This window comes from Mus musculus, chromosome 13 (assembly GCF_000001635.26).
Source record: "Mus musculus strain C57BL/6J chromosome 13, GRCm38.p6 C57BL/6J".
In the NCBI taxonomy this organism is placed as follows: domain Eukaryota; kingdom Metazoa; phylum Chordata; class Mammalia; order Rodentia; family Muridae; genus Mus; species Mus musculus.
This window is the reverse complement of record NC_000079.6, coordinates 54,645,894-54,660,942: the sequence shown is the minus strand read 5'-3', so window position 1 is coordinate 54,660,942 and position 15,049 is coordinate 54,645,894. Positions and strand designations below refer to the sequence as shown.

The window sequence follows — 15,049 nt, the reverse complement described above, 5'->3', positions numbered from 1 at the left end:
ACAGAGAGAAAGAACGCAGTGAGGAGAGACCCACTGTGAAGTCACATGTCCCAACCTTCCCCAGGAAGACCCAAGGTGACAGCAGCCACAATCAGTGCAATTCCATCCAAGTATTTCTAGTTCCCTGGAAAACACTGTTGTTGCTCTTTTAAAAAACTCACAAGGAGAGTGTGGCTGCAAATGCCTTTAAACACAGGTGTAAGCCGGGCAGTGGCGGCGCACACTTTTGATCCCAGCACTTAGGAGGCAGAGGCAGGTGGATTTCTGAGTTTGAGGCCAGCCTGGTCTACAAAATGAGTTCCAGGACAGCCAGGGCTACACAGAGAAACCCTGTCTCAAAAAAACCAAAAAGAAAAAAAAAAAAAACCAAACAAACCCCAGGTGTAAGACTGAGGACCCGGGCTGGTGAGATGGCTCAGTGGGTAAGAGCACCCGACTGCTCTTCCGAAGGTCCATAGTTCAAATCCCAGCAACCACATGGTGGCTCACAACCATCCTTAACGAGATCTGACTCCCTCTTCTGGAGTGTCTGAAGACAGCTACAATGTACTTACATATAATAAATAAATAAATCTTTAAAAAAAAAAAAAAAGACTGAGGACCCTTCCACCCTCAGAGTTTGTCCTGCAAACACCCCCAGTTAGCGAAATCCCACAGTGGGAAACTTGAAGTACCATTATCAGTGAGCGCCACAATTAAATATGCACAGTCCCTCAGTTCCCTAGTGAGAGCCTTAAACCTTTAAAGGAGACAGGAGACTGCACAGCCCAGCACTTTTGCAGGTAGAAGCAAGTGAGTTTAAGGACAGACTAGTCTACATAGTGAGTTCCAGGATAGACAGGGCTGTGCCTTAGAAAAAAAGGAAAAAAAAAAAATTCACACAAGCTAGTCCTCGGAATTATGGACTTTCCCCTTTGAGATGCCATCCTCAGGTAAAGTCTTACTTGTTTATTTGAGGGTCTCATATGTAGCTCACAGTGGCCCACCCACCCATTCTGCCTCTCCCAAGGTTGAGATCAAAGTCACGCAACAGCATGGGGTAACTACAACTAGCAAAGCTAAACAACACTTATTCAGAAATAACCATAGTTTCAGCAACGCTGCAAGTTAGTGTACAGAATATTTCCCTTTGAGTTAATTTTAAGTGGTCTGCTAACCTGGTATCCCATTACCCCAAAAGACTTTAAGTAACCTCAAAATCAGAAGATTTAACCAATACATTACAAAATTAACTCCACCTATCCTTCAATACCATGGAGGTTTCAGGATCCCTCCCCCAAGCCAAAATCCTCAGACATTCAGCTGTAACTCATGCAGTCTCCTGTCGCCTTAAAATGGTTTAGAGTACTCACACTGGTGAACTGACAGGACTATGAACATTTAATTATGGTGCACACCAATGACGCACTTCAGGTGGGACCAGGTTTTCTCTACCTTGAGGTGTTTGTTAGGGATGTACTCTGAAAGTATGGGGGGGAGGTTAAGGATCCTCAAGTCTTTTAAACTTGTTTTTTATTTTTTTTAAAGATTTATTAATTTATTTTATGTATGAGTCCACTGTCCGCTGTCTCAGAAGAAGGCATCAGATCCCATTTCAGATGGTTGTTAGCCACCATGTGGTTGCTGGGATTTGAACTCAGGACCTCTGGAAGAGCAGTCAGTGCTTTTGACCACTGAGCCATCTCTCCAGCATCACTTGTTTTTGTATTAATGGAGGCTCCACTTCCTGTTTTATCCAATAGGCTTTATGCTATGCCAACAGCTACTCTAATAATGCTCACACCATCTTAGACGGGCTAGCTTCTGAGCCTTGTGCACATGTCCCCATCCCTCTGGGAACAAGCCTTGCTTCCTGACAAGCTGTCCTAGGTTTCTAGCCTAATGCTCTCTTTCTCCTGGTCCAGCCTCAGAAGCAGCCATTTCCAAGGACAGCTGTTTAAAGATTTGCGGTTTTATGTTTTTGAGACAGGGTTTCTGTGCAGCTCTGGCTGTCCTGGAACACAGAGACCGTCCTGTTTCTGTCCCCCAGCCTCTGAGTATTGAGATGGAAGGCAGCCCTCCACATACTCAGTGGTTCATTCTCTTCCATCTTTGTACTGTAGCAGGGGAGTGGGGGAAGCAGGGGGTGGGGGTCACTGCAGAGGTGTCACTCCTAAGATTATATGTGAAGGCAGAGTTCACAGGGCAGCACAGGTTTTCAAGAACACTAAATTGTTTGCTACATGTTACTCTCAGGGAATGTTTAATTCCAGGCCAGCATGGAATTAACCTGTGTGTCTGTCTCCTTTAAATGTCATTCTCCTTGCCAAGCTATTTTTCCAGCGAAGCATTTCTTAAGTTTTTATTTATAAGGCCATCCAGATGTCTTAGCAGTAAAAGCCCTTGCTGCTCTCAGGGCTAAATTTCAGCTTTCAGCACTGTTGAGCAATTCACAATTATATGCGCGTGTACACACACACACACACACACACACACACATACACAAAGTAAGCCTTTACAAAAAGAGTGGCTAGGGCTAGAAAGACAAACCAGTGCTAAGAGCACTACTTGCTCTTCCTGGGGACCTGGACTGTTCTCAGCACCCACATGGCAGCTCACATGTTTGTAAGCTCTGTTCCAGGGGCTCTGACACCCTCTTCTGAGTCTGCAGACACTACAAGCACGCAGGATACAGACATTATTCCTGTAGGCCAAACCCTTACATACAGAAAATAAAGATGAAAATGTCTTTTAAAAAAATAAAGATGGGCCAGGCAGTGGTTGCACAGGCCTTAATCCCAGCACTTGGGAGGCAGAGGCAGGTGGATTTCTGAGTTTGAGGCCAGCCTGGTCTACAAAGTGAGTTCCAGGACAGCCAGGGCTACACAGAGAAACCCTGTCTGGAAAAACCAAACCAAAATAAAACAAAACAAAAAACAAAAAAATAAAAATAAAAAAAGGAAGAGGGGCTTGACAGACAGTTTAATAACCCACATGGAACCCACATGGCAGGTTACAACTCTCTGCTACTCCAGTTCATCTCCTGGCCTCCACAGTGGAGACTAGATGAACAGGCAGAGAGAATACATGTGAAATACAAGGGAAGTGCTGGGGAGAGAGGACAGGAGGATCCCTGGGACCTGAGAGCAAATCAGTGTAGTACAACAGCGGCCCCAGGTCCCAGGAAAGAAAGAGTGTCTCAGAAAATAAGGAAGAGATCTTGAGAAGAAAACATCTGAGGTTGACCTCTGACTTCTATATGCAACACACACACACAAATTTTAAAACAAACAAATGAAAAGCCTAAGGGTTCTTGCTGGGTTTCACATATAGAAACTTTTCCTCTGAGTACTGAATGGGTAGAAACTTCAGAAAACTGCAGAGGAAATGATGAGTGGATCTGTAAGATTTATGTGCAAAGTGGGGCATGGTGGCACATGCCTTTAGTCCCAGCTCCAGAGGCAGAGGCAGGTGATCTCTAAGTCCAAGGGCCAGCCTGGTTTGCAGAGCAAATTCCAGGCCAGCCAGGGCTACACGGATAAACTCATCTTAAACCCTCAGCTGTCCCCTCAAAGATCTACATGTACCTGTAGTTAGTGAACAAGGGGAATCAACATCTGGTGAGTGACCGTGTACTACACAGCAGGTACTCTGGGAGACACAGTTACGGTACCCAATTAAAAAGTCCAGGGTAGGGGCTGGAGAGATGGCTCAGTGTTTAAGAGCACTGACTGCTTTTCCAGAGGTCCTGAGTTCAATTCCCAGCACCCACCTGGTGGCTCACAAACCCCTGTAACAGTAGTCTCATTTAACTCTCATAGTGGCTCACAACCACCCGTAACAGTCGTCTCATTTAACTCTATGGAATGTGATACCCTTCTCTCCTGTGCAGATGCACACGCAGCTGAATAGGAGACCCTGAATTCCATCCCCAACACTGGAAATTAGAACCCAAAAAGCAGCTGGTTGTGGTGGCGCATGCTGGTAGGATTTGCTGAAGGAGGCAAAGGCGCAGGAGGATCACGAGTTTGAGGACAGCCTGGGCTACACATTTTGCCAGGCAGTGGTGGCCCATGCCTTTAATTCCAGCACTTGGGAGGCAGAGGCAGGCGATTTCTGAGTTTGAGGCCAGCCTGGTCTATAGAGTGAGTTCCAGAACAGCCAGGACTGCACAGAGAAACCCTGTCTCAAAAAGACAAAAAAAAATACCCAAACACAAAACAAAAACAAAACCCCAAAACCCAACCCAAAGAGCAGGTGTGAGCCTTGTTCTCAGTGTCATCGGCTTCGTTCCCAGCCACGCCTCCTCTTCACTCTGTGCTAGGTCTTTTCATCTTACCTTGTGTGCTTCCTGCACATGGTGTAGTTCAGAACACGGTTAGAGGGGTGGGAAGGAGGCCTCTGTCCAGCCTGAAGGTTCCATCCCAGGGACCCACACAGAGGAAGGGAAGCAACGGCCTCCCGTGGTTTGTCCTCCCCTCTGCATGCACACATCTACAGCCCAAATCACAGCATCATGTGGCTTAAGTGATCCTTACTGTTAGAGACTGTGAGAAGTGGAATCGTCTCTCTACTCTGGAATCATTGGGTAACTTGAAAATGATCTTGACACTTTCAGGATCATCAGGGGAGGGCTCAGGGGGCAGGCATTCCAGCTTCCTCTCCTTTTCCTCCTGCAAGTTCTAGAGACACAAAGCACAGGTAAGGATGTGGCTCAAACAGAGATAAAGAAACCAGAATATAGAGGCCATGAATGTTTACTGAAAATTCATCAACAATTTTTGAAAAGAAACCCTCCTGAGGCCAACAGGATAGCTCAGGAGGTAATGGTGTGTGGGCTCTGAAGGTACAATCGAAAGACAGCCTGAGCTCCACCCTCCCCTAAGGTTGTCTTCTGACCTTCATAGAGTACCACATGTGGCATGGTGTTATGTGTGGATCAATGCTCTCACAGCTCATACACATATAATGGATAAATAAACTCTCCTTTATTCGCTGGTTAAGGCAGGGTCTCATTAAATATCCCTGGCTGGCCTAAAACTTGATATGAAGATCAGGCTGACATCAAACTGAGAAACTGGCCTCAATCCTGCCTCTGCCTTCTGAGTGACAGGGTTAAAGGGCTGCACCACTACATCTGGCTGGACAAAAATTTAAAAACAATAACCCCTCAAAAAAAAAAACACACACACACATACACACACAAAAATCCCAAACCCAAAACCAACCTTCTTGGTAACAAAGAAGGAACAAATCTACTGCACACACATGCACGCACGCACGCATGCACTGCTAGTACATGCAGGCACTGAGCACTGGGGAAAGGGTGTGCCCTGGCGGGAAGCAAGCAGCAATAGGAAAGACAAGGAACAACTGTGTGGCTCACCTGTCGTCTTCGCTCCTCCGCCAGCTTCTGTTGCTGCACCTCCTCCTCCTTCCGGCGTTTCCGCTCTTTCTCCTCCCTCTTCTTCCTCTCTTTCTCCTGATCTGCCCTGAGAGAAGCCAGGTAGGCTTCATCCTGCTGTTGTCTCAGCACCTGGGTTTGGTTCCTTTCTTCCCTGTGGATGGAAACCAACTCCAAATTTCACATTGTTCTCCCAGCCCAGCTTTCTCCTGCTGCTCCCTGCTCCCTCTCCAGGATAGACTGCAGGGCCAAGTGCAAGCTGGCCAAGAGCAGTTCCTGACTGCTCCCACTTCCCTTGTCTTGAGATCCTCCTGCTTCAGCCTTTCAAGTACCAAGATTAGAGAAATGTCCACCACGCCCAGCTCCTGGCTTCTATTTTATTAAATAATCTATTTCTTAATGTGATAAGTATCCTGGTTGTTGCTATTTACTTGTGAATTTGACACAAGTGGACACGCTGTTACCTGAGAAGAGAGAACCACAGCTGAGAGAAGAATCCCTGGCCTTCCTTTGGGAAGCCTATTGGGCACTTTCTTAATTAGTGATTCATGTGGGAGGGCCCAATCTACCGTGGGCAGTGCTATCCCCTAGGCAGGTGGTGAGCAAGGAGGAGCAACCCAATTAGCAGCAAATAAATGGCTTTGCTTCTGCTTCACTTAGTTCATGACCTGACTTCTCTCAGGACTGTTCTGACTAGTTTTTTGTTTTTCGAGACAGGGTTTCTCTGTGTAGCCCTGTCTGTCCTGGAACTCACTCTGTAGACCAGGCTGGACTCGAACTCAGAAATCTGCCTGCCTCTTCCTCCCAAGTGCTGGGATTAAAGGCGTGAGCCAGCACCGCCCGGCCTGACTAGTTTTTATGTCAATTTGACACAAGATAGTCTTCTGACAGGAAGAACCCTAATCAGGAAATGTCTCTATAAGATCAGGCTGTAAGCAAGCCTGTAGGGCATTGTATTAATTCATAACTGATGTGGGAGGGCCCAGCTCATTGTGGGTGGGGCCATCCCTGGCCTGGTGGTCTTGGGTTGTATAAGAAAGCAGGCTCAAAAAGCAGGTAGGCAGCACTCCTTCATGGCCTCTGCATCAGCTCCTGCCTTCAGGTTCCTGCCCTGTTTTGAGTTCCTGCCCTGACTGCCTTGGATGACGATGATACAGAACTGTAAGAAAATAAGCCCTTTCCTACACAGCTTGCTTTAGGTCCTGGTGACTTATCCCAGCAAGAGAAACCTTGACTAGGACACAGGGTCTTATATATCTCAAGGTGGTCTCGAAACTCACTATGTAGCCAAGGATGACCTTGAACTTCTGATCTGTTCCCCAACTGTTAGGAACTCAAGTGCACTTCCTGTCTATTTTCTCTTCTACTGAAGACAACGGCATTCTGAAGCAGAGCACAGCAAACTCCTGTGGAATTTGGGATCAAAGTCTGGGCAGGCCTTTGTAGCAGGTACTGCTAGCCACTGAGCTATCTCATGACCTGCACTTACTGTCTGACAATCTCATGCATTTAGATAATGGACTTTAGTCATTTTCAACTCCAATCCACTCTCATCCCCTTCATTCCTCCTGACTCTGTCCTTCCATATGTGGCCTGTGGCAGAGGGTAGTTGGGCGTTATTTACAGAAACAAGGCAACTACTCCCCACTGATGGCCAATAGTCCCTCAGGGAGGGGCGGGGGCTTTGAGTGTGGTGACTCGCTCATCCTCTGCCTTACTCTCCTTCTGCTCCTCTTCCCTGACACCCCTGAGCCCCGAGGCAGGGCCACAGCTGTCCCACTCAGAGCCAAGCACTCCAGCACCTCAGTGGTCCACACTGAGGTCAGACAGAGGCCAGCATGTTTCCTTCTACATTTACTTATTCAAATGTACATGGTACTGAAGAAGGAGTAAGCGTGCCGCACAACATGTGGAGGGCAGTACTCTCCTCCTACCTGAAATTAAGTGTGATCTTGCTGGTTGGTCCTCAATCTTTAAAAAAAAGTTATTCTTATTTTTAAAATTGGTGTGTTTGTGAGTGAGAGGAAAGAATCGGAGAAAGATAGAGAGAGAGAGAATGAGAATATATATATATACATATATGCACACACACACATATACTCAGGTGCCCATGAAGGAGTTGGATCTCCCAGAGCTGGAATTATGAACTGCCCATCTTTAGTGCTGGGAACTGAGCTGGGGTCCTTTGGATCCTAACCGCTGAGCCATCCCCAGCTCCCCACGTTGTATTTAAGGCAGTTTCTCAGTGACCCTGCAGCCTGCTCACTGACTAGCCTGACTGACCTGCAGAGCTCGGGACCCTCCTGTCTCTGCTCTGCTCAGTGTGGCAGCTGCTCCTAGCTTTCATGGGGGTGCTGTGGAGCAAAGCTCAGGTCTTAGCTCCCACAGAAAGCCCCCATGGACAGCCATCTCCTTGCTACCCTGGAGTGGCTGCTTATGTGTGCACCATGCTCCTGCAATGACATCTGGATGAGATCCCAGAGGAACAGAACTCAAACAACTTCCCGAGAGTTGAAACAAGTGAAGCTAACTAAGTGCTAACCAAGTCTACTAAACTGTCTGAGCCCAGTCATCAGAGCACAAGCTGTGGCGTCTTGGTCTGCAGTTCTAAAACCACACGTAAAGCAGTGCAGGGTGAAAGCAGTGAAGGTGAGCGACAGCCTTGGGCTTGAGCTCCCACCCAGTGGGATCTGATGCTGCCTCAGGGGCAGAGGTTGGAACAGAACTGATAAACTAGACACCTAGCTGTTGTCCACTGCTACACAACTGATCTGCTTGGTGTGTGGAAAAAACCACCTATACATCTGGTGCCAAATGTGATCTGTGTTGAGTATGACAAGGTAAATGGGCCTTTTGTTTGTTTTCTGTTATTATCTTCAGAGTAAGCAGAGAGTGTGCACAAGTGACTACAAATCTAGAAGCACCCTAAAATTATGAATGCTTTAAAATTTCTTCTTTGACTTTACCATTTCAATTTTTCTGTAACTACTGTACATAATCCATGTAATGAGAAAAGCTATAATCAGTCCACCTTCTTCGCATTAAGTTCTATGTTCAGCATTCCAAGCTATTCTTTTGTTTGTTTGTTTTTTCGAGGCAGGGTTTCTCTGTGTAGCCCTGGCTGTTCTGGAACTCACTCTGTAGACCAGGCTGGCCTCGAACTCAGAAATCGCCTGCCTCTGCCTCCCAAGTGCTGGGATTAAAGGTGTGTGCCGCCACCACCGCCCGGCCCAAGCTATTCTTCAACATGAAGCAAAGGCTTTTAAAGTGCCCAAGACACAGGAAAGAAGTCTGTGGAGCCCCAAGTCAGTCCGTTTTCCAAGCACACATCTCCAGTACCTTTCTAGACGTTCTGACACCAGGTAAGTCTGGTTTGCATCCATGATGAATGTCAGCTGGTTGATGAGGTCATCAGGTTGAATGAGGCCTTCTAGCCTTCCAACCACAGTCATTCGCCGATCCTTCAACATAATCATAGCTAGGAATGGATAGGTGTTCTCCCGTAAGGCCTGGGACACTGACACAAAGACCCAAGAGATCAAGCGTAAGAGTTGGGAGGAAACACATCAGTCCTTAGACTTTGCACACACTGATGGAAATACCCTCAGAGATTTATTTCTGTCTCCTGTGCGTCAGCACTTGTCTCCATGCACACGTGCATCACATGCATGCATGGTGCCCAGGAAGACTGGAGGAGGCTCAGATTCCCTGCATCTGAGTTACAGACAGCTGTGAGCCGCCAAGCGGGTCCTCTGGAAAAGCAGCCCATGCCCTTCGTCACCGAGCCATCTCTCCAGCCCCTCTGCTGTATTTTTTCCTCTAAAGATGAGTGCAGAGATTAGAAGACAGCTTTCTAGAGTTGGTTCTCTCTTTCCCCTGTGTTTGATAACCAAACTCAAATTCCATCTCATAAGCCCTGCCTGGTCTCTTCATTGTTTTCTGTCACGTTTGTATTCCTAAACTGAGGCGAGTGCTTAGACCAGGGTGAGGCTTCTTGGTAAGCTGCTGTTATGCTGAAAAGGTAACAAGGTTCTAGGATAATGTCTACTGAACGGAAGGAAAAGGCACTATAAAGAGCCATGTTACACTTAAGTATAATTTCTCCAGATGTTAAGAGTCAAAGCCACTGGGGACAAGGCTGAAATTCTCAGCTGCATGCTGGTGGCTATGGTTTTACAGCGCATACACTTCCTGTCTTTTCCTCCTCATCCAATTCCTTCCACCCCTCATTTTCTTCCCTTAACAATGTTAGCTTTCTGCTCCAAGTAAGAAAGTTGTTCTGTAAATAAACAAATTTTACTATGATGTAATTGCATCTATGTTCTTTTTTTTTTTTAATTTATTTATTATTGTATGTGTGAGTATACTGTTGCTGTCTTCAGACACACCAGAAGAGGGCATCAGATCCCATTACAGATGGTTGTGAGCCACCATGTGGTTGCTGGGAATTGAACTCAGGACCTATAGAATAAATGCTGAGCCATCTCTCCAGACCCCTGCATCCTATGTTATAAAGAAAGAAATTTTATAACTCTTTACAAAAAGTATCCTTTGTGTAATCTACCTGCTAGCCCCACAGAGCCACATTAGAATGGCAAAACACAGGCTGCAGGAATATAGCCCATGTTTACAAATCAATTAGGAGTAAAGATTAAGAACTAAGGTGCAAGAGAAACAGCTACATTGTATTATATTTAGTTCTGAACACCAGGCACCCAATGCCTAGGTGTTAGCATATACAGAGGTTGCTGGACAAAGAGGCTACAAAATGACTGTATTCTCACCACTGGGATCTTTGTATCTTCTGATGATTTCTAAAAACACTGACTAAGAGTTGCTGCCAGAAAGACTGAACTCCCTGCATTGGCTGTCTGCGCTCTAGCACTCAACAGAAGACTCATTAACCAGAGTTCTGCTGAAAGCCTGGATAGAGAAGACAAATGCCTAGCAAAAGCCTGTTAAAATTAGAACTGAGCTGCTGGGCAGGACTGACTGAAAATCAGAGTCTCTGGCAATGGTTAGCTGTAAAGAATGGGCCTTAAACTTGCTCTGCTCAAACACAACCGTACGCTGACTGTATGCTCTTGGATCTGTCTTAATGTCTCTGTTGTTGTTTCATTAATCTCAAAGAAGAATTAATACAACCTTTATCTCTCAGACTGTTGACAAAGTTAAATGACAGAAAGTAAAAACTGCAACTAGCATTATGTCTATCAGAGAACCACCACCCAGGAATGCAACAGCATGCTTTTCCAGACTTCCCCAAGGATACTCTAACCTTCTCAGTAAGGCAGAGGAACACGACTTACCCCTGTACCCCTCAGGCTTGTTTGTAGAACAAGCCCAGAAAAGCATCCTGCTGTTTATCAGTGAGATGACCTCAGGTGCGCAGAGAGCATTGCTGTGGAACAAGATAAAACATTGTGAGAGCAATTTGCCAACTATAAACCATCAGCAAAAAAGTCAGAGAAGAAAGAAAATGACTCATCTACTTACCGGCAGAACTCATCAGAGTCCTGGTGGTCATCTCCATGAAGATAAACCAAAAGAAATCGAAGTTCCCGCTTGGCATCGTTAAGTGCCTTAGAGAGACAAAAGATCATGACTTACTACTACTAAGGTCTGGAACTACTATTTAGGCTAAGGGTTCAGATGAACATAACTTTTAATCAACATTAGCAACTAGAAAGAGGGGAGGGAAGTGGGGTTGAAGGGGAAGCAAGAAACTAAGTACTTCCCAGGCTTCTACCTTTACATCTATCCCTGGCATCTTTCTCCTTATAAAGCCCAAGCCAACAACTTTAACGCAAAGCCTTTCGTGCTGTTAGAATTTACGCTGCATCGGGCACATGAGGATGTAAGAAGTGACTCAAATAATTCCTGACAGTCACAGAAAGTCAGCTGTTCTCATGGTTTAAAGGTAAAGCAGGACACTGTGACTATGTAAAAGCAATTTTGCAGCTTCAAAATTCTTGCTAATAAAAAATTAGCTGCAAAGATGAGTGGGATCCAGCAAGAACACAGGCAAGCAGGAAGCACTAGGGCACCCAAAGGTTTCCTAAAGAGCACAGGGTTCAGAAGATCTGAGACAAAGCAAGTGTCTTGTCACGAATCTTGTCACGTATGAATGGTATACTCCTGACTAACTGCCTGTAATTCCCTGCATTGCTAATGTAGTCTACCCTCAAGATCACGCAAAGAACTGCTGTCTCCCTCACCCTCACTCTCTGCGGCCCCAAGCAGGGGATCTAACTGTGTACAGCAGGTAGGTGTGTGATGTTTGCGAGTGGGGAGCAGCAGCCAGCATGAAGATCAACTGTGAGACAAAGCAGAAGCAAGAGTGAGCTGCCCCCTCTCCAGATAAGAATCAGGAATTCCAGATACTCCACAACAGAGCCACCTTTTAACACATGTCTGTGCTGCTCTTTATTGTTCTCTGGCAAACTACATATGCCTAAAATCCAGCTTTCCTCCCTAAAAGGAGAAAATGAAAGGTCTTTGTGGCTTGGTTTGAATCAAATGAGCTGCCTTGAGCCTATGGTCTAAATCCTATTCAGTTTGTAAGAGATCAAAACAAATTCTGCTCTTGCCTTGAAGGTGTGTACAGTCTGATAACACAGCAAAGACATGAACACAAATCATGTAAGGAGGAATGTAAAATTGCTATAAATTTAAGAACAGAAGGATGGAAAACAAAAAAGAAGGAAGGTCAGTACTTTAGAAAGCAAGGTAGGGTGCGATAGGGAAGGAATGGAGTGGCCAGAACAGCCCGAGCTGGTGTGAAGGACGGGTGCGGAAGGCAAGGCACCCGTTAGCCAAAATGATAGAGGACACTCCTTGTGGGAGGAGCAGCAAGAGCAGGCACTGAGGGGAAGTGTTCGGGGAGGGGTGCGGTGGGAATCTAGGGAATGGAAACAAGCTATGCAGAAAGGACATCACAAGAACGGGGCTAGACCAGGAGGCTAGAGAAAAGGCTTGGTCCTGCCTCTGTTTACATTTCTCTAACCAGTGAGGAACTAGTTAAGTCTTTTGTGAGTGTAAGAGCAACATGATCACAGCTAAGCTACACTTTCCTTTGAGGACAGAATCATATTGGTACGTTGGCATCTATTTGGTTCGTGGCACTGACCTGGCTGTACGTTCCCTGGTAGAAGACAGGGTGTGCCCTCCCATATTTCTCTTCAAAAGAGTGCATAAATGAAACAATGTCCCCAACAGGGTCAGTGACCCGGCTGCGAGGGTCAGGCCGTATAAAACGAAGAGCAAACCTGGGGAGGAAGGAATAAATATCACATGAATTGGCTTACTGTAGCGCATATGGAGTGGGCCAGTTTGTACAGACTTTTCTAACAGAGCCAGAGGGTGGTAGCAGGGGAAGTGAGTGGTGAGTGAGTGGCCATTAACCCTCAAGGGAGAGTTGAGGACACTGCCAAGTGTCCGCTCTCTGCTCAAGAAGACTGCACACCACTAGACAGCGACATTCCAGTGCAGGGCTGACCAAGAAAGATCCAAACCCCAGACACTGTCTAACGTGGCAGCGACTAACTATTTATGGCTGTTTTAAATGCGTTAAATTAAACACAATTACAATTCAGTGCCTGAGCCACACCTACCATGTCTCAAGTGCTCAACAGACGTATGTGGTCAGTGATTTGCACACCAAATAATGCAGACAAAGAACGTGTCTTAATCAAAAAATAAGAAAAGAAAGAAAGAAAAGGTGCAATGACAAACACTGCTGCAGAATAGACGACCCCTTGCTGCATCTCCTCCTCCCAGCATCCCCTGCTTTATGTTCTTCTGGGATTCTGACTGTTCAGCTCCTACTCTCAAGTTACTCAAGTATCAACAGGGGCTTCACTTCAAACCTGGACTTAGTCACAATGTATTTGTTCTTCAAAGGGGCGTGTATATTTGCTTGATATGTTTACAGTGATGGCATCCATGGGAGGAGTCATAAAGCTGACCAAGATGTGGAACACTGGTGGCTACTTTAGACCTAAGGATGCAGTGTCTCATGGGTCCATACACTATCCCTAAAGAGCCTACGCTACCATGCCGTATCACACCCATTCTTACACTCTGGGTGTCCATACACGGTTATGAGGCAAAGGGGGATGTTTTACATACACTTCACAGGAAGTTGCCTAGATGACAACATTGCATTACAATTAGTAAAACATGCCATGCATATTTTCCCAAGGAAAGCAAACAATGTTCAATTTTTAGTATAGAAAAAGGTGAGTGAACTCTGATAACTTTCTTTACCAGTTCTTAAGCCTATTCTCTCTCCTCCCCCCGCCCCTCCCTTTTTTAGTTTTTGAGACAGGGTTTCTCTTTGTAACAGCCCTAGCTGTCCTGCAACTCTCTCTGTGTAGACCAGACTGGCCTCAACGAACTCACAGAGATCTGACTGCCTCTGTCTTCCTAGTGCTGGAATTAAAGGTGTATGCCATGATGCCTGTTAGTTCGAGGCCAGCCTGGTTGAGAGAGCAAACTGCAGTTACAGCAAGGGCTACACAAGAGAAACCACGTCTCAAGAAACTGAACCAAACACATTGCCCACGAGTATTTTTCCTAAGTCATCAAACCAAATTCATCAATATGAACAATCCAAGAAAATGAAAGACATAATAAAGCTCTGTATATAGGGAAGTAGTTCTAAGTGCTTCAGAAGGCCGGTACTTCGACTTATTTCTCTGAAAAGATTATTTAACGGCTGTCTGAGTATCCAAATTCTAGGAAGAGGCAAAGACTTGAAGTCCACTGTTTCTTACTACAATGTATCTCAACAGCCAACATAGTCTAAGCCATACATGTCAACTCAGTTTTCACTGTGATTTTTGAAAATTGTGTAGTTCCACATACCCATTCCTGAATAAAACAGAAATGGAAAAACTACAACTCAGGTAGACATTAAAGAAGTTTGCAATGAGCCAGGTAATATGGTGCATGCCTTTAATTCTAGCACTTGGGAGGCAGAGGCAGGCGAATTTCTGAATTCAAGGCCAGCCTAGTCTATAGAGTGAGTTCCAGGACAGCCAGGGCTATACAGAGAAACCCTGTCTTGAAAAAAAAAAAATGTTTGCAATGGCCAGCACTGGAGAGGCAAGGGCAGTGGATCTCTAAGTTTGAGGCCTGCCTAGTCTACAGAGTGAGTTCCAGGACAGTCAGAGCTACACAGAGAAAAATAAATTAAAAAACAAAAACAACCCCCCCAATCAACCAAATAAATAAACCATAAACAGACCCAACTCAAAACAAAACAACAAACTTTGCTACAGGAAGGATGCCACTGAGCGGGAGATGAAGGAGAAGCTATTATCCAGTCCCTGGTAATAGTTGGGTCCATATTCCAGCACTGGAATCCGGAAGGGGCACTCTGTGAACGTTCTTTTAGCTCATCGCTGGCCTGGACGTCATGCTCTCCTACTCCCACTCTCCCCACCCTGTCCAAACTCAACTCCTCTTGCCTCATTCTCAAGAGGATTACAGACTGATGCTACCACACCCAGCCTCCAATAGACATTTCAGCTTTTAGCAAAGCCCAGGCGGGCATTGCTCTCGCTCATATTCTATGCTAAGCCTGATCTGCCGGCAAGTCAGGTTATACTCAACATTTCCTAGCTCTGGACACTAACTTGCAAAGGTAAGTTATTTGAATGG

The 15,049-nt window shown here is 45.8% G+C and overlaps 1 protein-coding gene and 1 pseudogene across 7 annotated transcripts in view; one reads left to right on the top strand and one right to left on the bottom strand.

The window, feature by feature from the left end:
• Nucleotides 1–15,049, bottom strand: part of Faf2 (Fas associated factor family member 2) — a 42,280-nt gene that overhangs the window by 3,121 nt on the left and 24,110 nt on the right. For 4 of the 7 annotated variants that reach the window (NM_178397.3, XM_011244582.3, XM_011244583.3 and 1 more), the window contains 6 exons: nucleotides 12,513–12,651; nucleotides 10,880–10,965; nucleotides 10,693–10,784; nucleotides 8,723–8,900; nucleotides 5,366–5,537; nucleotides 4,518–4,661 (listed from right to left, as the gene is read on the bottom strand). In NM_178397.3, coding sequence (NP_848484.2) covers nucleotides 4,518–4,661; nucleotides 5,366–5,537; nucleotides 8,723–8,900; nucleotides 10,693–10,784; nucleotides 10,880–10,965; nucleotides 12,513–12,651 — 811 coding nt within the window. The remainder of the gene's footprint in view (nucleotides 1–4,517; nucleotides 4,662–5,365; nucleotides 5,538–8,722; nucleotides 8,901–10,692; nucleotides 10,785–10,879; nucleotides 10,966–12,512; nucleotides 12,652–15,049) is intronic. The other 3 variants (XM_030247458.1, XM_030247459.1, XM_030247460.1) reach the window with 1 other exon arrangement.
• On the top strand, nucleotides 3,941–4,034 carry Rn4.5s-ps3 (4.5s RNA, pseudogene 3; annotated as a pseudogene).